The sequence below is a fragment of the Amblyomma americanum genome, chromosome 1 (assembly GCF_052857255.1).
Source record: "Amblyomma americanum isolate KBUSLIRL-KWMA chromosome 1, ASM5285725v1, whole genome shotgun sequence".
NCBI lineage: Eukaryota > Metazoa > Arthropoda > Arachnida > Ixodida > Ixodidae > Amblyomma > Amblyomma americanum.
In genome coordinates, this window is record NC_135497.1 from 42134937 (window position 1) to 42158740 (window position 23804).

Sequence of the window (23804 nt, forward strand, 5' to 3'; positions counted from 1 at the left end):
CGATCGGGTGAAACAGATCTTTGAAGGCTCAGCCTGCGATGTTTCTGGTCATTTTTTCCGACGAGCTTTCACCGAACGGTACCCCCTTGAATAACGTTGAAAATTTCAAATAAACCCATGCCCCTCTTCTCTACTCTTTCCGCAAGAAACACAGCTATATAGGTTCCTGTGTGATGCACACGCGCACAATGACTTTGGGAGTAACACAGGTGGCCTGACTGGCCGGATTTCTCCAAATGACAAGAACGTGCGTTGATGAAATGACAACTGGAACAAGGGGCCCAGAGTATCAGACATGGCGAGCGACTTGTGAATGTTAAAAAAATTAAAAAAAAGACTGCGCTTGAAGGCACAGATACATGCGCCCTTACAAAGAAAAATGGCATGCGTCGGTGCGATGAAGGCGGCGGAAATCGTTTCTTACTGTAGTTTCAAGAATTTTCGGGAAAGAGATTTCTTGTTGTACACCTTCGCAACTGCGTTCTTGTCTGAAGGATAGCGGCCACAGGGAAGCATTACTGCATATTATCTGCAAGAAGTTAATTAAAACGTTGCTATATGTCAGATGCTTGCAAGGTTTGTTAGCAGCGGTTTAATTAACTTCTTGCATTAATATGCAGTAGTGCTTCCCTGTGGCCGCTTTCCCCGTTCTCACACGTCAGGATAGGCATACATCGCGATTTTACTCACACTATTTGTAGAGCAAGCATGTGTCCAGTGGCCTTTGAAGATGCGTCCGGTCTTTGAGCATGATATCGACGGACTTCTTGAAACCTTGTAACACTCTTCGGAGCATCTGACGTCAAGTAAAAGAGTCCACCCCTGACTTGGCGGGCAGTCAAACTGTCTACAGTAGCATTTCCTTGGCTGGAAATGCAAGCTACAAACTGCAGAATAATTTGATGTTGTGCTTGGCTGCCAGTTCCTTCTTCGAATTACATTGTGCCGTCTTTCCCGGGCTTCTACGTCAGCAGGAATTTCATGGAACGAAACTCAGGGCTTCTGGTTTCGCTGACTGGACATGAAAAACGGAATGGAACAGCAATGCATTTTCGCTCGCTACTCCCTCCAGAAACTGCTGTCATCGACGCGTCACTTGTCAAACGGTAACACTAGACACATTTCACAAACAATATCAGACAGAGCGCACCACAAGCCCTACTTTTTGCTGCAACGGCAGTCACAACAAAATTCTGTGCTGCCTGTGTGTCGTCTGCTAGAGGGTCGTTTGACAGCTCCGCCATACGGCGGACGCGCGCTCTACGGCGGGCAGATAAACCCCTGACGCTTCAGGCATGTTCTTCAGGCGGCATTGGATAGAGACTGCCGCGATGGTGTGCGCGAGGTCTCGCTACCTAGCTGAAGATAAGAATGCAGTGAAGAACGTTCACTAACGTTCTTATTTTAACAGCACGAATTCACTGAAGAGCAGCGCACACTATATATTGACCACATCGAGCAGACGGCATACACATGGCGATGATGATATGCTGAAACAATGTATCCAATAACATAGCAAGACAACAAGAGTAAAGTTTAATACAAAAAGTTAGACTACATAAACTACCGATATGATTTCGTGAGCTCCTGTTCTTGTGTGAGGGTCGTGCGTAAGCAAAGCATCTGAAAATTTCATCCAACAGAATCCCACCTCAATCGCCTCAATCCAACAGGGCGACTTCCACGGCAGCCATAGAGATTCTGATTATTGACGGCAGCGTTTGCGGCCTGCAGTGTTTCGGCGATTCCTGGAGGATGGTAATGGTTTGCGTGGATGCTGTTTCTGCACAGAACGCTGCCGAATTCCCGATGCAACATTTTCTTTACAGGTGACCGTAGATAAGCGTGTTTTGATGAAGAAAACATACACTCGCCAAGGTTCAAAGAAAATAAGAAGGAATTGACGTTTTGGCGCCCGTACGGGTGCCTTGATCACAAAGAAGCGAAGGACGGGCCCGTCCTTCGCTTCTTTGTGATCAAGGCACCCGTACGGGCGCCGAAACGTCAATTCCTTCTTATTTTCTTTGAACCTTGGCGAGTGTATGTTTTCTTCATCAGTATGAATTTTCCCCGCCAGACGGGATTCCGTCGAACCCTAGACTTTAAGCGTGTTTTAGTGTCTTGCATTCAGTGCATTGTCTGTGTAGTGCAGCGCCTGCCTTCGGAGCATTTTCACAGGGTGCATACAGCAGTAAACGCATGTAGGTATCTGCGAAGCGGTTCGAGAGGCTAATTTATTAGGGACTGAAGGAAGCGTTTGCAACGTACGCGTCATGACTCATGACTAAGTACAGAGGTGAGCATGCGTCTGTGCTACGCTAAAGCGGGGTGCCGCGGTACATAACATGCAATCTTGGCGCAGCTGCTCTGTGGAGGGCACTTCGCTTGTGTTTTACAATTCGAGTACCTGTGCTGCTGCGCTTGACCGCAATTATTTCCTCTGGAAACTGCTACTTGCTTTAAAATTTTTCAGCTTTTGCACTGCCTTCCACATCTCGAACAAACTGGACCAGCCTGCTCACGTCTGAAAGTACATGAGGAAGGTGCGTTTACGACAGAAGGAGCCAGGATAACGTAGAATGGGCCGCTTTGTACCATTGTTCAACATGAAGAATTTGAATATGTGTGGAAAGAATATTCCCTGTGACTGCAAGGCGCACCTTTACCATTTGCAGAATATATACACGTCTGAGTCAAAAAGAGCATACAGGCTTTCATGGTTACATGAACGAAAACACAAGGAATATGGCACTAAATCTGCCATTTTTAAATATAGTTGTATTTTTCAAAAATCAACGAAAAAGCACATCCATAATTTTTGTTCAGGTTACTCGAACGGGTCTCCAGGAGGTGGAGAATAATGCATAACATGTCACGTTATTGTCATGAAGTGACATGGAAGCTCACAGCTCCCACTTCTGAAGCATGGGAAATTTCTGCAAAATGAAAATTTGAAAGCAGTGAATATGCCATCCGCTGCTCAAATGTTTCCTGAGTGTCAAATGACATTTCCTGTAACCTTGGTGGACAGTCCAAATGTGAAATATTTTTCTGAATACAAATCCAGAGTTATGACCTCCAAAAAAAATATGACAGAAAACGAAACCGTGCACATAAGACTCCAGTAGAAGACACAAACCTTCACATGAGTGATTTATCCTTTCAAACAACTGGTGTAATAATTGCACCTGATTTGTATGCATGAGCACTTTCGAAATTTTGATTTTCTTCTCTTTTTCATAGCTGACAGTTAACACGTGTCGTGTGACATTAACTGACAAAGATTTGTTGCATTTTCTCTTGCTGCATAGGCAGGTATGCTTGAAAGTAATTTAATATGGTTTCATTTCTTTCAGTGTGGTCGCATACATTTAGGCTAGAGTCAAAACTTTATTGGCATCTGTCATACCTTATGCACGCAGCTACACATTCCATGAGTGCTCCTGTTACCGTTTGCAAGTCTTTCCGTTCTTTTTTTCTCCTGCAAGTTTTGAATATTATTTGCAGGTGTGGGACCACTTCTATGTTTTTTAGCCTTCCTCGAGAGATAGATTCAAAACCATTTCTTGTTTGAAATGTATTTTCTCTTCCCACTCCTGCGTGGGTCTAAATAATTTAAGGCCTGCAGCAATGTGAAACGAGTAAAGTAAATAAAACTTCAGATGCTGACAATGTCTTAGTCGTGATGTCTACACCCAGGTTCTTAAGGGATGCGTGGTGTTTTACGAATCCCTCTGTACTGTTCCAGGAGTTTTTCTCATGTGCTGTAGCAGAGAGCAGCTATGGTGTGCATGCGCAATTCTTGTGCACAGTGCGTACAGTTTATAGCTATTCTTCAAATTACTTGTGGGCCCTGCCACTTACACGCAACGTGATTTTGGAGAGGAAGCTCTTGGTTTGGTCATGAATCTTGCCTATGCGAAGGATGCATGTAGTGCATCATGGGTCGTGCTATCTCTGATGACAGCAAAAATTTGCATTGAATTTTTTTGCAGTGAAAACACAGGTGGATATAGACACCTGCTTTTTGAGCCAGTGATACGGTTGTACCTCATTGTGAATTATTGCAGTCCAGCATTCTGGAAAGCCAAAGTGCAACACGAGGCTTGCTTTTCGCATTGTTTTGCGTCATGCATAGCACAAGCTTCGACCTTGGAGATATATTTGTGGGAAATTGAATAGGTGGTCAACCTGCACAGGTCTTGCACAAAGGCAGCCGACTGTGCAACCTTTTTGACAGTCTTCATCTTCTCATACCGCATACATGACCTCAATTTTTTTCGATGCTCCCAAGGTTGTGACGATAAACCGTATTTCTTTGGGCACAAGTTGCCGTCACCCAACCAGAATCTCTCTGGTGGGGAGCTGCATGGACATATTTTAATGCCATCAAGTATGTAGGCATCACCATCATCAGCCTTACTGGACCCATTGCAGGGCAAAGGACTCTCCTCTATCTTTCCGATTAACCCTGTCCCTGTGTGCAGGCATCCCCTCTTAAACTATGCAGTGTGGAATGATGCAACATAGCATTGGTGCATTAAAGGCACAAACATGCTTCTTGCTGAGGTGCAAGCAAAACCCACCTCCTACGAAGAGACTCAAACTTCAAAACCCCCTTGGTAATGTCGGGATTATGCTTTGAATTAATGATATGGTTCTCTCACTGAACGCATCAATAAACCTCACTTCTGTGGATGTGCATAACATCTTTTTGTTCAAATTCTGTATACAGCAGCCGTACTCATCTTTGGTATAGTAGCCCAGAGCTGTTTGTAGATCATCTGGGCTTAATATGGACCTTAATATGGGTTCATGGGTGACCATACATGGTGCTCGTCGCACCAACTTTTGAGATTTATAAATTACATACTTCATCTGATTAGGAAGGACAGCCTGGACTTTTCAAAGCTTGGGTAGCACTGGCAACAGAGTTAAAAGGGAGAGACGTTGCTGAAAGGACTGCGCAGAATTGTAATCCTGATTCAAGTTGGCCACTCTGTGCAATCCGTACATCTGTGTGCTCGGACACATTGCAAACATCACTGCCAGCAGTGAGATAATTTAAATTCTTTTTTGTTGGGAATTATTATCCACCATCCTAAGCTTTCTGTTCACAGAACATTTCCCACGTCACAGATCTGTCGGCTGTGAAGCATCAGAAGGGTCACCTAACTCTTCCTCCTCGGGGATACTTTCATCGGCTCTTTCACCAGTGGGTGCATCACTAGCTGATAGCATTTGCTTAAACTGTCTAGAACAGTTCCGACACAGATGGTAATGACTACGGACTGGACCTGTACCTGGTTGAAAAATGTCAATATCAGTTCAATATATTGAACTGGATAATCTCTTTGGAACAGAATGCTCTCGTGTATCTTAGCATAGTATGTGCAGACAACTCTATTGCCACTGCACTGCAAAGCAATGGAACCTATTTGCCAGCTGCAAAAAGCTGAAAAAAGCACTACATCCATGCGTAACGGCTTCAAAGAAAACTTGTAGACAAAGCGGGGCCTGCAGTTCTCACCGCCATCTGTGTCAAGACTGGGTGCATGCGAATGGCTTATATGATGTTTGAGCATAAAGTTCACATCTGCAATGCGGAGATTCGAGTGTGCAGTCTATAACTGAAAAATGCATAGACGCAACACGTTCACTCTTTGCAGGCAAATTTTGTTAGTTTCACATGCTACTGCAGGTGAAACTTGAAAATTAGTTTGCTCAAATAGTTGCTGTGTGCACTCATTTATCACATATATCGTTGCATAGACCAACACTGCACTCACAGACATAAATAGCGCTCCCCAGAGTTGGCCGGCTATGAGCAGTTGTCGCACGCATGCAGTTGTAATTCCGACAGGGCCTGGACACTCCCGTGCAAACTTGTTCATTTTTTGTTGTATATTGTAAATGTGTGTAGTGTATAAACAAACTCCTCCGTCTCCTTTCTAGCTATTGCTCCCTCTGTACTTCTCCTTGCTATCCTCTCCCTGCACATCTAATTTCCACTGCGGCTTGGGTGCTCAGCGTATCAGGTAGCAATTACCATGGCTGATATCTTTTCCTGCCTTTTTGTATTTTTTTTAATAATAAACCACTGCTACTGCTAGGTGGTAGGGGGGTATCAGCGATGCCATAGTATGCTATGGTGCACATTTCATTCATTATCCCAATTAAAAACTGCTTTCCATTCCCACTGTAGGCTATGTAGCGTGTAAACTTTATTTGCGAGCAAATAAGAGTAATAAAGAATATGGCAGCACACCTGACTCGGTGAGAAGCTCCTCCAATTTGTAGCAACACCTAGCTGGTTGACCACCTAAGGCATTGTGCGGTTATGTCCGAAATCGTAACGCATGTTTATTGAGCCATCTTAAATTGAATTTGGCATTTTGTATTTTTTTCTAGCTTAAACCAAAAAGTCCAACCCCTATTTTTAAAATAACCGTGGAATTTAAAAAGTGTTAAATATTTAGGCTGTTTGATGTCTCATAGGATTACCTGACCGTATTTAGACCACAGAATGAAATGGTACAGCCAATGGAAAATGTTATAGCATGGAATCTGAGTGGTTGGGCCACGAGACAAAAGCAGAAATTGAAGTTCATCCATAAAAAGCCGAGCAGTGCAAAAATCAAATAAGCAAAAAGAAATACATAAAAAGCAACAGGCTAACCATGGGCATATACACTTTACATGCTTAGGCAAGTGGAACGAGTCCTTTCTGTCCAATCACCTTCATGCCTGAATCACTTTATTTGGTTGTGATAAATTCATCCTTATTTCCTGCTTTCAACTTGCTGCTGCACTAACTTAAGCAGCTCTGAAAGCAGCAAGCGTTCCTTAAAAACAGCAAAATGTTACCTTAGCTGATGTCCAGAAGACAGAGGGCCATACATCAAATGGTCTACATCATGACCACCGCGGAAGCCAGGACACTTCTTAATAAGGGTTGATATGGTTGCAAACATTGCCACTGTTCTTACATGCAATTAAAAACTGTCTCTGGCAAAGTAACAGCCGTTGCAAACTATGCTATATTAGTAGACTAAGCTTGACAAGGATTTGGAGCCCAAGTCTGCACCACGATGTCTACAAGGTCATGGAGTATTGCCCAAAAATGTACAACAGCACTACTTAGTCTGACGATGCCACTGCTCTCCTGGCTGCAGCACTTTGCTGAGTGAAGCTCGTGTGCAGTAGCCAGCAGGCTATGAAGTACACCTCTAAAACGCTGAATTTTCTTGGTTGAACTGAATTTCACAAAATTAGTTTAGTATACTATTATTGCTTCTATTTGCGGTTTAAATTGAGGAGTGCAACCTCTAAATGCTTAGAAGAACCATACAAGAGCTACCATAAAATGTGGAAGCATCTATCATAAAAAAAACCTTTCTGCATGCATTCATTTCATATGCCTTGCGCCTTGCATGGGACGGCTCTACACAGCAGTACACTACCTCATGGCAGTAACAAAAGCCCACACTAAACAAGTTGCATGCACATACCATGACCAAGGGGTCTAATGCGGAAGGAATAAGAGCGTGTTCACAAGAGCATTATCAAAAAAAAGGATTCAAGAAATAACCACTTGGCGTGAGACCACCTAGACACTGGGAGCATGAGCTGCATCTGAAATGTGTGCTGGCACTCTACCTTTCAGCATGCCGCAGATGACGAGAGGAAACGGTAAACCACTCATAACTGAAGCTTGTGGCTGCGGTTCTTGCTAATGAAAAGCCTTGAAGCAGTTTTTTTTCTGTTCCTCAAGCACATATCTGTATATCATTTTTTTAATGCATCCACAGTGTCCCAGTAGAACAGCTTGCAGTGTTCTAATTGGGTGCAAATGCCAAGCGGTCGGTTGGGTTGTATTAAGTATCCTTAACTACTGGCTACCCGCAAAAACTTGTCTTTACGTAGCCGCTGTTCCGAACATCGTTACATTGTGCTCCTGGCAGATAGTAAGTACTAACTGTTGGCAATGGCAATGTGTCCCCAACACTTGTATTGAATCTCAGCAAGCCATGTTTGCAACTCATTCTTCGCCCTCTTTTATTCCTGCTTCTTGTTCTCTCTTTATACATCATGTACTAATTCTGCGCATTCTTGAATTTCCACTTCCAAAAATTAACACCAGAATGGATGAGAGGTGCAATTTTATTGCTGAAAATAAAAAGCAGCAACAATTTTATGAATGAGTTTTTCATAGTTTCACTTGTGCAGTGCAGTATCGTTTTTATATGAGGGCATGTGAAGGATGTTGCAGTTCAGTAACATTACTGTTTTCTGAGCAGTAAGATTTTAGTTGGGTTATTCTCTTCAGTAAGGTTGAAAAAAGCTACAAAATTTTTCAGCACACACAGAAAAGTAGCTAACAAATTAAAATGTCAGAATACGCATGCCCCATAGCATCCTTGATTTGTGTTATGCACTACTCAGCCCTGCGTCCGAATACAACAGTCTGAATACCTCTTCTGATATGCTGTGAATAAGAGCCATTTGTCATCTAACTTGTGTATTTTCGGAATTGAGAAAAACCAAGGACAATCACGGCTAACTTACCTTCATGAAACGAGGGAGTCGGTAGCTGTCTGACACACATGTCAATCGTTTTCATGCTGGCCGCTGAACCAAACGATGCCTTAGTTGCGCCCGCTGCATTGCCTGGCAGCGAAGGTATCTCGCATGTGTATAATGTGAAACGTTTTCTTTACTCAACGCACGTTTTCCTACAGTGCCTACCACTGGCCGCTGAAGGAAAAAGTGGCTAGGTTTCGGCCTCATCATTTTGGTGCGGCCCCTGCGGTTCTGCGCTTTTCCGCCACTATGATGTCGCCCTCCGCTAAAGCGAACGACGCCGTGGTTCCACCTGTTTCATTTTTCTACGGTCTTGCTGTTGGTTTTCTGCCGCTGCACTGTTTGTCCAAGCTGTGTTGTGGCCCTCGCGACTTTTCCGTCTCCCTTCCTTTGTGGGCACTCGCGCCTGCTCACACGTCAAATCCATCTAACCTTTCCATCTAACTAGTCATGTGACCAAACTCAGCGTATCAGCCTAGGTTTATACATTTATTACAATTTTTTGTGCATGTAAAATGTCTCTGAAGAAAGTTTCTTATAGCAAGCATTTACTTTAATGCTTACTTACAAATTGCAGCAGAAGTGACGTGTACATTACAGAGAGCCAATGAGCAGTGCCCTGGCTGGGTTTGCGCTGAAAAAGAAATGCTACCGGGAGCCCACAAGCAGCCAATGCACATGTGAAATCTTCCTGACGGTGCCAGATGGCGCCAGGTACCCGGCAGGCTATGCGCGGTCCTGCAGCATCTGGGCCAATCAGCGCATGCTCTCATGCGGTGGGTGGGCTTCTGGTACTTTGGTAACATTAACAGGGTACACGGTACGCTAACGGTGTCTCGATGGCCACAGAAACCGTTCGTGTAACAGCGCTCACTGGCCTTACAGTGGATGGACTGGTCGCTTCGAATGCCTTCGAAATGCCCATGTGACAGAACTGTCAGATTAGAACACAAGATACTGGCCCGTTTTTGGACACTTAAAATTAACGCCACATTCTTTTGTGTCTTGTTTCACGTGAGTACAGTGGTGAAAAAATTTGGCGTCAGCGTTTAGATGGTTGAACCATTGCGTTGCGCAGGTGCGCCGATGAGGAGAGTTCTTCGTGGTAGACGGCCGCCCACAAGAGCACAACCACTGGATGAACAACGTGAACTACTCGCCCAGCAAGCGCCGACAAAACATCGTGGCCTTGCTCTTCAATGGAGACATCTACCACCAAAAGAAGGTGAAGAGAAGCTAATCCTGCACTCCTTAGCTGGTAGTTTGTAATCAGTTGATAGCGTGTGCAAGCTACGAACATGCCTGATTCATCATCATCATCAGCAGCAGCATGACTACACCCGCTGCAGGGCAGAGGCTTCTGCCATGTTTCTCCAATTAACCCTATCCTTTGCCAGCTGCGCTTACCCTATGCCTGCAAGCTTTTAAATCTCACCCGTCCACATAACCTTCTGCCGCCCACTACTATGCTTGCCTTCTCTTGGAATCAACTCCGTTACCCTTAAGGACCGGCAGTTACCTTGCCTTCGCATTACATGCCCTGCCCAAGCCCATTTCTTCCTCTTGACTTCGACTAGGATGTCATTAATGCGCGTTTGTTCCCTCACCCACTCTGCCCACTTTTGGTCTCTTAACGTTACACTTATCATTTTTATTTCCATGGCTTGCTGCGTTGTCGTTAACTTAAGCTGAACCCTTTTCGTTAGCCTCCACGTGTCTGTCCCGTAGATGAGTACTGCTTAGATACAGCTGTTGTGCACTTTTCTCTTCAGGGATATTGGTAAACTGCCATTCACAGTATGAGAGAACCTGCCATATGCGCTCCACCCCATTCGTATCCTTCTAGTTATTCCCCTCACGTGATCTGGATCAGCTGTCACTACCTGTCCTATGTGGACGTATTCTTTTACCACTTCCAGCACCTCGCTGCCAATTGTGAACTGCTGTTCTCCTGCTAGACTGTTAGGCTTTTGAACATTACTTTGGTTTTCTGCATGTTAATTTTTCGACCCGCCGTTCTGCTCAGCCCGTCAAACTCATTGGTCATGATTTGCAGTTCAGCTCCAGAGTGATTGGCTAGGCAAGGTCATCAGCAAATCGCAGATTATTTAGGTATTCTCCATGAACTCTTGTCCCCAACAGTTCATTCATTCATTCATTCATTCATTTTCATTTATTCATAATCTTGCCATACAAATTATCAAAACACTGTCGGAACCCATAGCCAGAGGCTAGCGTGGGGTTCTGAAAAAAATACATAATGGCAATGACACAGCACTTGTGTAAAATGAAAAGCACAAAATCAATGGCGAAAGACCAAAATACTACATACAATGAGTAGAAAACAAAATAATGTGCATTTTACAGCAGAATGAGTAAAGATCTATCAAGAACAACACTGTAGTGGAAATACAAACCGAAAACGACTACTACAGAGGTCAAATAAGGCTCATAAATTATGTTCCTAATGTTTTATTTGTTTCATGGGACTGTTTTATTTCTGGGGGTAAAGGATCCCAAACCTTAGCTCCTGAAAACTGCACCAACCTTTTGCTGTAGATGTTATTATTCGGTGGCAGATTAAAGTTACTATGTGTGAGGTATCTTGTCAGTCGAGAAGGAGAGCGATCGCAACAGGGGTTATTATGTGTGAGGTATCTTGTCAGTCGAGAAGGAGAGCGATCGCAACAGGGGTTACTATGTGTGAGGTATCTTGTCAGTCGAGAAGGAGAGCGATCGCAACAGGGGTTACTATGTGTGAGGTATCTTGTCAGTCGAGAAGGAGAGCGATCGCAACAGGGGTTACTATGTGTGAGGTATCTTGTCAGTCGAGAAGGAGAGCGATCGCAACAGGGGTTACTATGTGTGAGGTATCTTGTCAGTCGAGAAGGAGAGCGATCGCAACAGGGAGGCATTGAAAGGTTGATTATATTTTACTATGTTGTTTACACACCGCAATCTTTGAAGTCCGCAAGAGGTCAAAAGGAAGGATATTGATTAACTGAAAAGTGGTGTACTTGGCTCGGTATACTTGCTTTGTGTTGTAATTCGGATAGCCCGTTTTTGTAATCGCTGGATAGGATCAAGGTAAGTGTTGTATGTCAACCTCCATGATTCTAAACTGTATATTAAATGACTGTTAATAAGGGCAAAATAAAGAGTTTGCAGTGTATGTGTATCAAAAACGATCGCGGGCCTGTAATAAGGCATAACAGCCAGAAGCCAACTTAGAACAGACGGCGCTAACCTGATTTTTCCAGTGAAGATGTTCATCTAGAATGACACCAAGATACTTAAGTGAGTGTGTTCATTCAAGTGAGTGGTCGTTAATGAAAATGTTAATTTGGTTGCTGCCAATGACTTTTGCTCATGAGCTAAATTCTATATATTTGGTTTTGCTTGAATTAATTGTTAGCTTGTTATTAAAAACCACCTTGAAACTTTTTTCAGTTCTGCATTTGTTTTTGCTTATAAATCCTCATGGTTGTCAGCTGTAACTATGATCGCAGTGACATCTGCATACATTAAAGTATCAGAGCAACTTAGGGCCTTCGGCAAATCATACAAGTATAACAAAAACAACATGGGCTCTAAAACGAATCCTTGAGGAACCCCGGTTTGTAAATATTGAAGTGATGTAATGTTATTCATAACTACAGCTTGTTGATGGTTTTCGATGTAACTAGAAAGTAAGCTGTAGACTTCGCCGCGGAATCCATAATGGTTTAATTTGTGGACCATAATACTGTGATTCACAGTATCAAATGCTTTCTTTAAATCAACAAATACAATGGCGGCCAGTTTGTTTTCATGTAATGCTGTGTTCATGTAATGCTGTGTTAATTGAGTCAAGCTTAGGACAGCAGATGCCGTTGAATGATGTTTTCGAAATCCATGTTGCTGTTAACAGAATAAGTTATGCTTTTCTAAGAATTTGCAAATATTGTTGTCTAGAATGTTTTCGTAAATATTATTAATAGCACTTAGGACAGAAATGGGTCTGTAGCTTGACTGATTGGATTGGTCTCCATCTTTCTATAGTGGGACAACTTTGGCAATCTTTAGTGCGGATGGGTACTTTGCACATTTTAATCAATGAATAAAATGTTTGCATAAGATGGGTACCGAGATATCACTATTTTCCTTAAGTATACGTGGGTAAATTCTATCCAGTTCAGCAGATTTATTGCCTGTTAAGCTGAGAATAATGGATGTAATTTTTTCGGGTTCTATTTCAAACATTCCAAAAGTATTGAGAGCTGGATTGGATGCAGCATTTTGTTGTTGTGATTCATTGAGTTGAGCAGCTAAGGACGGGCCGATATTGGTGAAAAAGGAATTAAATCTTTCTGTAGTATTGCCATCTATTCTCTCCTGGAGAGCACGGCGCAAACTGGCTTTGCCAGCGACTTCATTTATTATTTTCCAGACTTGATGCAAATTGCCGGAAGCCTGTTCAACGAGACGCGTGTAATATTCTTTTTTCGGGCCCTCATCATTGACACGGATCTGTTGCACAGGCTCTTAAATTGGTTTAGATAGTAAACATTATCTTTGTGTTGGGGGGGGGGGGGCTTCCATTTGCGGTACCATGAATCTTTTTCTTTTAAAACGGCGAGGATTGGCTCAGTCATCCAAGGGCATAGTGGTGCTTCATAAGAGCGAACACTAATATTTCTGCTGCAGTTAGTAACCATTCACGAAAGCGTGTCTATTAGGTTATTAAACTCTGTATCGACGTCGTCATGCTACATTACACTGGGGTCGACGGCCAGTAAATTTTCACGCAGAAGGGCGTAATCTATTTTAGATAGGTACTTCTTGCTCTCACGCTCTGGTTGTATATCAATGTCAACAGCAACAAAAAGTGGGAGGTGATCGGAGATGAGTTCGCTGTAAAAAAACCCCAGCGCGTCTCCCATTCGGTATATTTGTTAAAGCATGATCAATAATAGATGAAGAGTAGGTAGTTACACGCGTGGGTGTGTTAATCATGTTTCAGAAATTGTACGATGTTAACAGGTTCACGTAATCCTTGTGGCATTCAGTACTTGTATCAATATTGAAATCGCCAACAATATTTATGTGTTCTAAGTGTGTAGCAATTGTTTCAAAAATTCCTTCAAGTTTATCAAGAAAGGGCGAAAGGCGTGAATTTGGTGGACAATAAGTAACTCCAACAGTGAATGACCAGGGCAGTTTTATGAACAGTGTTTCTATGTCTGTATTACTGAGGGTGACTGGTGCCAAAAACGAGAAAGGCAAACTATTTTTTAGAAAAAGCCAACACCACCACCACGGTTTCTTGACTCTCTCGGATCAGATAGCATAACATAGCTGGGAAGCATAACGTTCTCATCTTTTTTGCAGCCAGGTTTCTGTAAGTGCTACAATATCAAAAGATTGGGAATATCTTGTCAAAGAAGCCACTAGAAGGTTCGGGTTCTTCCTTACACTGCAGATATTAGAGTAAAATATTGACGTATTTTTGTCTCTGCTTAACAGGTCATCATCTTCTATGGCCAAAGGCATTGTAAGAGCAAACAGGTACAAAAACACAAGGCATTGGTAATAAGGCAATTTTTTCCAGGTCATCTTCACAAGTTATGTGCATTACTTTCGAGCTTTCCGTTTTTCTCACCAAGATTTTGCCTTCAGACGCCCATACGAACTTCCAGCCTCTGTCACGCTTTACTCCAATAGCTTTGCTGAGTAAAACCTTTTTTTCCAGACACAAATGTTTGTTGACAAAAACGGGATCGTTCTCTGGGAAGCCAAGCACGGAAGTATTTAGGCTGTTCTTTTTCACAGCTTGCAAGTTTGTCACGTGGGGACTTTGACTTAAACTTAACAATTACATTGGAAGGTCCCTTCAACTTCGTTGGAACACTGTGTATCACGTCAATTTTCTCAGGAGAAAGCTCAACCTGTATGTAGGAAGATACCTGTGTCATCATGCTACCAAGGTTCTCATTATCAGTTTCAGGGATTCCTTTCAATTCGATGTTATTCCTTCTGCTGTATTGCTTCAGTTCAACCAATTGTGCCCTTAGCTCTTTCACTTCGTTAGTCAGCTTCTTGTTTACTTGCTGAATTTCCTGATTATTCTTTACTTCTGTGAGTTCAAGCCTCATAGTTTTAGCTTCTGTTCTGAAGTCCTCAAAGGCAGTGTTCATGAAACCCATTGGTTCCTTCACTGCTGCTATTTCAGTCTCTGTACAGCATCGCTAGATGAGCTCAACTTGTTTGCTGTGACCTTGATTTTACTCACGGCCTCCATAAATTTAGAAGTCATTTCCATTAGAAGCTTAGTAACTTCTTTTATGCTTTTGGGAGCCTCGTCTGCGAGTGTCTTGACAAAGTTGTCAAGTTGCGTAGCCTCATCGTCCCCCATTTTAACAAGTTTTCGACCAACGCGTCACAGACAACAAGAAAGAGGTACCAGAGCAGTGCAGCAACCGCAAAATGCAATGAAATAAACTTTCACACGAACGTGTGTGTGCCCACCCCCATGAGTACAGCAATACGGTTAGCAGTCGCATAGACAGCTGCCAGAACTGCTCTGATGTGTCCGTGGTTGTCGCTGGCTTCTTTTATCGGGTTGCTGGAGGGGCGTCGTAAGCCTTCCGCGCAGGCGCGAAATTCCTGGTTGATTGCTTGCATACAGATCACTCCACAGCCACATTCCTGAATGCAGCGTTGGTGCTGCATTGGGTAAGATAGTCGTGCGCCGTTCGATGGAACTGTGTCAAAATGCCTGTATGAGTACAGCAATACGGTTAGCAGTCGCATAGACGGCTGCCAGAACTGCTCTGATGTGTCCGTGGTTGTTGCTGGCTGCTTTTATCGGGTTGCTGGAGGGTCGTTGTAAGCCTTCAGTGCAGGCGCGAAATTCCTGGTTGATTGCTTGCACAGATCACTCTGCAGCCACGTTCTGGAATCCAGCGTTGGTGCTGCGTTGGGTAAGGTGGTCCTGTGCCGGTTGATGGAACCATGTCAAAATGCCTGCATGAGTACAGCAATATGGTTAGCAGTCGCACAGACGGCTGCCAGCTCTGCTCTGATGATTCTCAATTCCTGCCTTGGAATACCTCCTGCAAACAGGCAGGGAATACTGTGGCGAGATCATGTCTTCCTTCCTTATTGGCATTTTCTTGCTGGCTTTATGGAGGACAATGGTAGCTACGGTGTTCCCTCTTTCAATGTGTCTGTCTACGTTGGTGCGTCCCAAAGTTCACACTGGCCCAAAGATGGATTCATACCAACTGTCCCAGAGGAATGCCATTTTGCTATATATAGATTCCAGTATTTTGATAAAAAGCTCTTTTACACCCTGATTCTGCAATGCCTCTATAACTGCTGAGATTTCCACTGAGTCAAGCAGTTGCTCGTAATCAATGAAGGCTATATATAGGATTTTGTTGTATTCTGCGCATTTTTCTATCACCTATTGGTAGCCTGAATATGATCTATTGTGGAATATTCTTTAGGAAAGCCTGCCTGATCATTTGGTTGATTGAAGTCTAATGTTGCCCCGGCTCTATTAGCGATTACCTTAGTAAATATCTTGCAGGCAACGGAGAGTAAGCTGATCGGCCTGTAATTTTTCAAGTCCTTGGCGTCTCCTTTTTTTATGAATTAAGATAATGTTTGCGTTCTTCAAAGCTTCTATTATGGTCGAGGTCAGAAGGCATTGCGTATACAGTGTGGCTAGCTTTTCTAGTACGATCTCCCCTCCGTCCTTCAAAAGATCTGCTGTTACCTGATTCTTCCCAGCTCCTTTTCCCCTTTCCATTGCTCCTAAGGCTTTGTTTACTTCCTCTTTCGTTACTGGTGGGATGACTCATTGGTGCCGGTTACTGTCTCTCTCATAAACGTTCTGGTTACATTGACTACTGTACAGATTTGCATAGAACTCTTCGGCTAGTTTAACTATCTTATCCATATTCCTTATGTCATTGCCCTCCTTGTCTATTAATGCATGCATCTGGTTTTTACCTATGCCTAGTTTCCTCTTCACAGCTTTTAGGCTGCCTCTGTTCTTTAGAGAATGCGCGATAGTCTCCAATTCAACTTCGTTATGCCGGCTACTTTGCGGTTGTTTATTAACTTCGATAGCTCTGCTTGTTCTGTTCTGTCGGTAGGATTAGGCCTCCTCATGATTTGGCATTTCTTAATCAGATGTTTTGTCTCCTGGGATAGCTTCCCGGCATCCTGTCGAACCGTCCTACCACCTACTTCTACTGCGCACTCCATAATGACAGCTGTCAAATTATCGTTCATTAGATGTACATTAAGATCGTCTTCATCAGTTAAAGCTGAATCTTGGTTCAGCAGCGAAATCCTGATTTCCTCTATTTTCCCTCTTACTGCTAACTCGTTAGTGAACTTCCTCTTCACTAGCTTCGTTCCCTCTTCAAGTCTAAGCTAATTCGATTGTGCGTGATTATGAACACTTTGAATGCCAGCAGGGACGGTGGACCTTTCTGTGCGAGGGCATCTGGGCGAAAGGTGAACAAACAGCGATACATTGCCTGAATCACCGGGAGATTAAACTGTGGATAAAAGGGGATGGGCGCTTGCTTTTATGTACATATCCTTAGTGCATGAAAAGGGCCTCCGCATTGTCAGAGAACTCTTCATTTGAGGCATGTGTACCGATGCGAAGCTGGTCGATAGCACTTCTGGAAAAGGCACTGCCTTTTTATATTTAATGTTTATATTTCCAATTGGCGGATCTGTGCGGGTCAGTACCATCGCGCTGCCTTTGTATCGCGAAAAGGCAATATATTTATTAAATCAATTCAAATCAAATATATTTCTGTCTTGAAAAGGTACAGACAGCGGAGGCACAGAAAGGCTGCCACCCCTTTCGCTTGGCAGCGACTTGACAGCAAGGCTCATAAAACAAAGGGAATTCGTCAACGTATTAACAGGAAGCAAGGAAGGGGGGGGGGGGGGGGGGGGGGGGGGGGGGGCGAGCGCGCCAAGCTCCTGCCGCCACCGATAACATAACGTGCACTCAAACGTGCACTCGCTAACGTGCACTCTAAAACCATTCGCATTAGACACTCGTCACTGTCCTGTTTTTAACCGCAGTAAGAAACGCGCCCTGACCTTCAGGGCCGGTGTACAGCACTTCAAACTGAACGATGCTAAACATTACCGGCACGAACATGTCGGACTGTGTGCGTTTGTTGATGACGGAAGGACGCACGGAGATATATGCAATCTCGACCCTTCCAAAAAAATCTGTTGGAAACTTTTTTTTCCCGCATAATGAACCCTCCCCCAAACTGATGTCAATTTTTCTGGAAAAGGAGTGGCTTCATTACGCCAGTAAATACGGTAAACACTCATTAATTCGAGCCCTATTAATTTGGAAATACGGATAAGCACTGTCGGCGCGGCCCCAGCCAACGCCCATGGAAGGCTATGGCTTCAGACAGGCAGTATACAAATTAGGGCAGTATACAAATTACGTGCGAAAAACTATTTTTTCCCCTTGGCGAGTGTCTTCCATCCTTCCACCCATATCAGTTGCCAACGGAACCACGCGGTCAGATCGCCCATGGCAGGATAAGGGGAACATACTGAAAACGAGGCTTAATTGCGCAACCAGACAAGCGCTGGAACTCTGCCAAGTTCGCTCCCCCCCTATGATCAAAAGGTCGCTGTGCAGCATCTTGGTGCACTGCCAAGAAATGCGTTGTGGACCATGAGGGTGCTAAACGGAGGGAAGCATTTACGAATGACGCTTTTTTTTCTTTCAAATTCTTAGGCAAAAATCGGGGGTTGGTGGGTCCATTATGCGAGTGGGTTCATTACGCGAGTTAATACTGTACATGTACCGCAATGCAAATGGTTCTTGTCAGTTTTTTCGAGGCCATTCGATAATTCGATCATCGGATAATTCGAACTTTTTTCCCGGTCCCGTGAAGTTCGAATTAACGAGCTTTTACTGTACTAGCTGTTATTCAGACGGCAGTTATTGTAAGAAGCAGTGCGTGCGGGGCTGTGGCTGTCCTCTCGAACCTTTCTATTGTTGTTGGGAAATACTTTCATTCTTTCCTTCAAAGCTGTCGTGAGAAACCTACCCTAAGATGGCCGGAATGCTCTAATGCATCTGCCGGCACACAGCATACAGCGTCACGAGCATACAGTGAGCTGACAGCCCGACCTGAGACAAGCGGCTAGTTGTGTGGATAATCGCTGGAACCAAGCGGCGTCTTTTAAGGTGCACGAACCGTGTGAAGGTTTCCTCTTGTTAAAGACGACCAAAACTGTAATAAGCAATAACAGTCAGCGGTACTGATACCACATCCTTCCTATGCGCCATTACCTATAGAATGTGACCCATAGCGGTGCCTGCCATTTTTTTCCCGCATATCTTTCTGCATTTGCAATACCAGTACATAGCTTCCACAGATGTCAGTGGGGAGATGTCAGTATATGCGTGTGCGTGAAATTTGCCTGCTTCAAGTGCAGCAATAGCAGCGGTAGGATACTTCGATGAACTTAAACTTCTTTTAACGAAAGTTCCCAGAGGTATAGCGCGGGAGAGCAAAGGCGTGCTGAACACAAAGCAACGAAGGAAACTTGTGGCGTGAATTAACCCTGCTAGGTTCAGCCGTGTGAACCGCAACCTTCAAACATCTCGCGCACTTCATAACAGAGGAATTCGTAATTTATATTGTCGACAGCATGACAACTTCAAAATCCTCACTGAGTAACCTTTCAGTTCCCTTTGAGATGGAGATTACCCAAGTACCCGGACCAGGCGTATTCGGACAATGCCTCATCGTTTCCCCTTGGGAGCAGTGCCGAGCATAAAGGTCCGTTACGCCACCATGCGCACAATGAAAAACGGAACATTCAAAATCGTAGTAGGTTGTATGTCCACGATATTTATCTCCTTTTGTTCTGCTTTTGGTGTCTAGGTTGCGCAAGTTGATGCTGACTGCGACCCCGCAGATGGGCTGTTGACCGCGGATTACGCTTGTCATGTCAACTTCCTTAGTCTCTGTCCTCACCTGTGGTTTCGGCATTCGGTATGCTATACCAACCAGCCCAAGAAACAAATGAAATGCGCTGAGGCGAGGCGGAGATACGTTATGTTGAGGAAGATGCAGCTGAGACCCAGCCGCGCGCCGACTGTCTCTGGCAGCCGCGGCTCACTGAAGTATTCAGCATTTTGGTGAATTGTGTTTTAGCATCCAAAAAGCTAAAAATGCACTAACACTTATGGGGAGTGCTACATTATCAACCCAAGGTTGCTTCCCCCAACTCAAGCAGCTTAATATTATGAAAACTTTTTGCGCCGACCCCTGCAAAAAAGGAGCACTTCGTCGTGTTCGCACTGGCTGATCAAGAAAGGAACGAAATGTGCAGCTGTGACGATTTTTACGCATTCATTTTAGGATTACAAAGTGTCGGATAATGTTACGTGTGATGCTCGGAAGCAGGCTGACATATTTGTATCTTCCTCTTTTCATCGCGTTGTGAGAGTCAAACGCTCCCAAACTACAATACCTTTTCCTGGCACCGAACATGCTCCGTTGCAATCAGGTGCGCTTTGTAGCTCTCGTGTTTGGGCTGCACAGTGACACTTTAAAAGACACCCTAAATCGGAGGACATTTAAGCTCCGCCTTAAGGTGGAGAAAAAAAAAACCCAGGAACGCTCGTTCGTATATATAATAAGCACACGAATATGCTGATGACTAAGCAGAAACATGTGTCGTGGTCCCCTTGCCTCCTCTTATTTCGCACCTAGCCACTGAAAACACTAGATATCTTGTAAGAGACTGCAATACAAGGACACTGGTTCAAACGCCTGTCATTCATTTGAGAAGAAATTTGTGTATTTTCAGCATTGTATTCGATACTTGATTGCTTTGAAACACCGAATGCATGAAACCAGCAAAAAGAGCTGCGGCAAGCATAGGAACAAACAGCGTGCATTGATTATATTGCACCGTCTCGGCGAGTCGGACAGGATAATTTAAAGCACTGCGTTTCAAATAGGAAAAGCAGAATCTTACTCTTATGAGCTGCTTTGAATGAACAAAGTTTCGTTTCGTTTGCACGTGATGCTGAGGGTACATCTTGACAAAAATATACACGAAAGCAAAGGACTTGAGCTCAAACGGGAGACGCCATGTTTCGCAGTATATTATACATGGCGGTTTAGAGTTCTGCACTGATAGCTACATTGAGAACTCACACTACTCTCTGCGCAAGTTTCTTGAGCAGTGCTTCATACACGTAGAGAATGCTGGAAGACGAGGCTTCTAATCTGCCTTCGCTGTGTTCGGCCGAAAACGTGTATTCTGCCTCGGATACGGTATACATGTGGAGGCTTTGCCGAAATGCTTACCGCTGCATGCAGAATAAATTACTTCAAACATGCAATTTTTCACTTCGATCAATTTAATGCCAGTGCCAATTAGGCGCCAGGCTCGTGTGGAACCTTTGACAGCACTTCTTCGAGGTTTCGCCGCTGGAAAGGTGAATGTTGTAGTTGAATCCATGCCTAACAATTGCCAAGCCAAATACAAAAGCTCATGTTTCCGGCATTTCTGCGCATTTCCGTGGTAGATGTCAGCTTTTTCTCATATATGGAGAAACTCTGCGCTTGTAGCATCTCTAGCACTTCCCTTCATGCGTGTGAAATAGTAGTAGCTTAGAGATCAAAATTCACGCTGATGAAATTATTTGCTAACCTAAAGGCACCGGCAACCGGGTTTTGACCTTTTTTGCTCTAAAGCCCCTTTTGCCATTGTAAAAAAAAAAATTGGGCTGGCTGAGGCCGAGTGGATTTGGAGCAAGGCACTTCTAGCGTGGCTGGCGACAAGTTTATTGTGCAGGCGGAAACATTGAACATCTTGTTAAGAGGTTCCACTGTCTGCAATGCTCCGAACTTATCTGCACTGTTACTTTGTTCCAGGGCTCTATGTTACAGGTGAACAATTGCCGCCTATTGTCGGACCGAAGGCATACAGGTGAGGGCCACAATTCACTCGGTTATGGAAATCCGTGCACTGCTCTTATAAACATGAATGAAGTCCAGAGGTTAATTGTTTCTTTTTCTGCAAAAACTGCATAGTCGCCATTGAAGCGCCACAGTGGCTAACCAGTAAACAATTTGTCTTTCGCGCAGTCTAAACTTCAAGTATAGGCACACTTTTCATTTCACCTTAATTGAAATGTGAACGAGCCTTGTCCAGGTTTCATTACAGAGAGGGTGGAAGCTGTGCGATTGACCCTCAGTGCTTGCAATGTTTTTGATGTCTACGGATTAGATCGTAAATTCAAGTTCCGGGCATTTCCTGCTGGCTGCAGATTGTAGTTCTATTGGTCTGGTCGATCGAAATGGGCACGTGGTGTGAGGAGCGAGTGTTTCCGGGCCTATGGGATCGCTTTTGAAGCTATCAAAACGAGCACGATCCACTTCGCCAAGAAAACACCCGTAACTGGCAAGTAGGGCTACTACGTCACTACATGCTGGTGCAGCTATTTGGCGCAAAATGAATCCTGGCCAACAATTCTACAGAGAAGCATTTTTGAACGAAGAAGATTTCTTGAAACCAGTTTTGTCATATAGTGCAAGATTTCGCTATTACAGTCAATATACCTGCAGATCTCGCTACTAATGTTTCTTGCTATCGTCAAAAATGTTGCCCATCGGTTTTCTATGGTATTCTTAAATGCTGCAATGCAAGCGATGGAGAAACTTTAAAAGAAAGATCTTGTTGCGCTTCCAAAGCATTGAACATTACTTCAAATATTTCCGTAACAACAGGCTACATTATCTGAATGTTCGAAACTTTTGTGGGAAAATGCCGGGCATGTAAACCTTGAGTGTACTTTTTGATCATTGACAAGCGTTGTACACCGTTCTCATCCTGCTCTCTTTATGTGGATGACACAGAGAACAGAGACAAACACGAGCGCTAACTTGCAACTGATTTATTGAGGGAACCACGATGGCATATATAAAACTAGAGGCCTGCGCAGGCGCAGCCTAACAATACACTTGGAAACTGCCAAGGAAAAAGTCATCGCACTAGGCGAGATAGGAATTTGACTTCAGCGTTATACAAGGCAACTGAAGTGCCACTCACGCAATCTGATCCAGATTTCCTTATAAAAAATGCCTCCAAGGTTTCACGAGCGGTTTTTTGCTTACTTCTGCCTAGGACTGACACGCAATGGAAACGTGGTTCACAAGCTCTGCAAGCAATGCAGTGCTCAACAAGATTCATGTGCTCCCGATTAGCCAGGTCTCTTTTATGCTCCCCGAGTCGGTTGTTAACGCATCGCCCCGTCTGGCCGATGTACACTTTGCCACAAGACAGGGGAATCTTATAAACAACGTTCATGGCGCACTTAACAAAACGTTTTTCGTGGTTCTTTTGACAGCCCCCTTTTTTGTCTTCGCATGTGATGCGGCCGCAAAGCTGAGCGAGTTTCCCGGGTGCTGAAAAAACCACCGGCACATCAGACTGATTTTCCACCTTTTTTAAGTTGTGGGTGATCTTGTGGATGTAGGGAACCGCTTCCAGTTCCTGTTGACTGTTCAGGGGCTTCGTGTGCGTTCCGGGCTTCATTTTCTTCAGCAGCGTTTCCGCCACCAACGCCACGACCGACCCAGGGTAGCCAGCTGAAAACAGCCTACCCAATTGATCGAAACTTGCTTGCATCTTATGAACACACGATCTCCGCAGCGCGGATTCCAGGCAGAGAGTTACAACGCGTCTCTTAACTAATTTAGAATGGGCAGAACTGTATGGCAAGAGCTCTTTTTGTGCCCGAGGGGTATACGCCCAGCAAACATGCCCCTCCTTGAGTATTAACCGTAGGTCTAAGAACTGAAGAATGCCTTCCTGTGGAAACTCATAAGTAAAAGTTAGTCCTTTTTCCAGAAGTTTAAAATCATCGAGAACAGACATCTGTGTGTTCTCATTTGAAATGGAACATTGTTTGTTTAATACAATTAAAAAGTCGTCCATATAACAAAAAACTTAAAGGACTTTGTCACTGTTAAAATGATTAAAACGTTCGTGTAAAGAGCGATCAATGTATCATAAAAAGATTTTGCACAAAACCGGTGCAATGCATGAACCTATACAGATACCTTTCTATTGCAGATAAAACTGGTCGTCAAATTTGATAAAAGTGCTACAAAGATAAAACTCTAAAAGGGCTAAAAAATTATCCA

General features: G+C 43.9%; 1 protein-coding gene across 1 annotated transcript in view; it reads left to right on the forward strand.

Annotated features, from left to right (window-relative positions):
• The first annotated feature begins 1613 nt into the window (after window positions 1-1613).
• Window positions 1614-23804, forward strand: part of LOC144128218 (uncharacterized) — a 29129-nt gene continuing 6938 nt past the window's right edge. Inside the window, exons 1-4 of the mRNA XM_077661485.1 lie at window positions 1614-1829; window positions 9184-9359; window positions 9662-9808; window positions 21531-21585. Coding sequence (XP_077517611.1) covers window positions 1756-1829; window positions 9184-9359; window positions 9662-9808; window positions 21531-21585 — 452 coding nt within the window. The 5' untranslated portion in view covers window positions 1614-1755. The remainder of the gene's footprint in view (window positions 1830-9183; window positions 9360-9661; window positions 9809-21530; window positions 21586-23804) is intronic.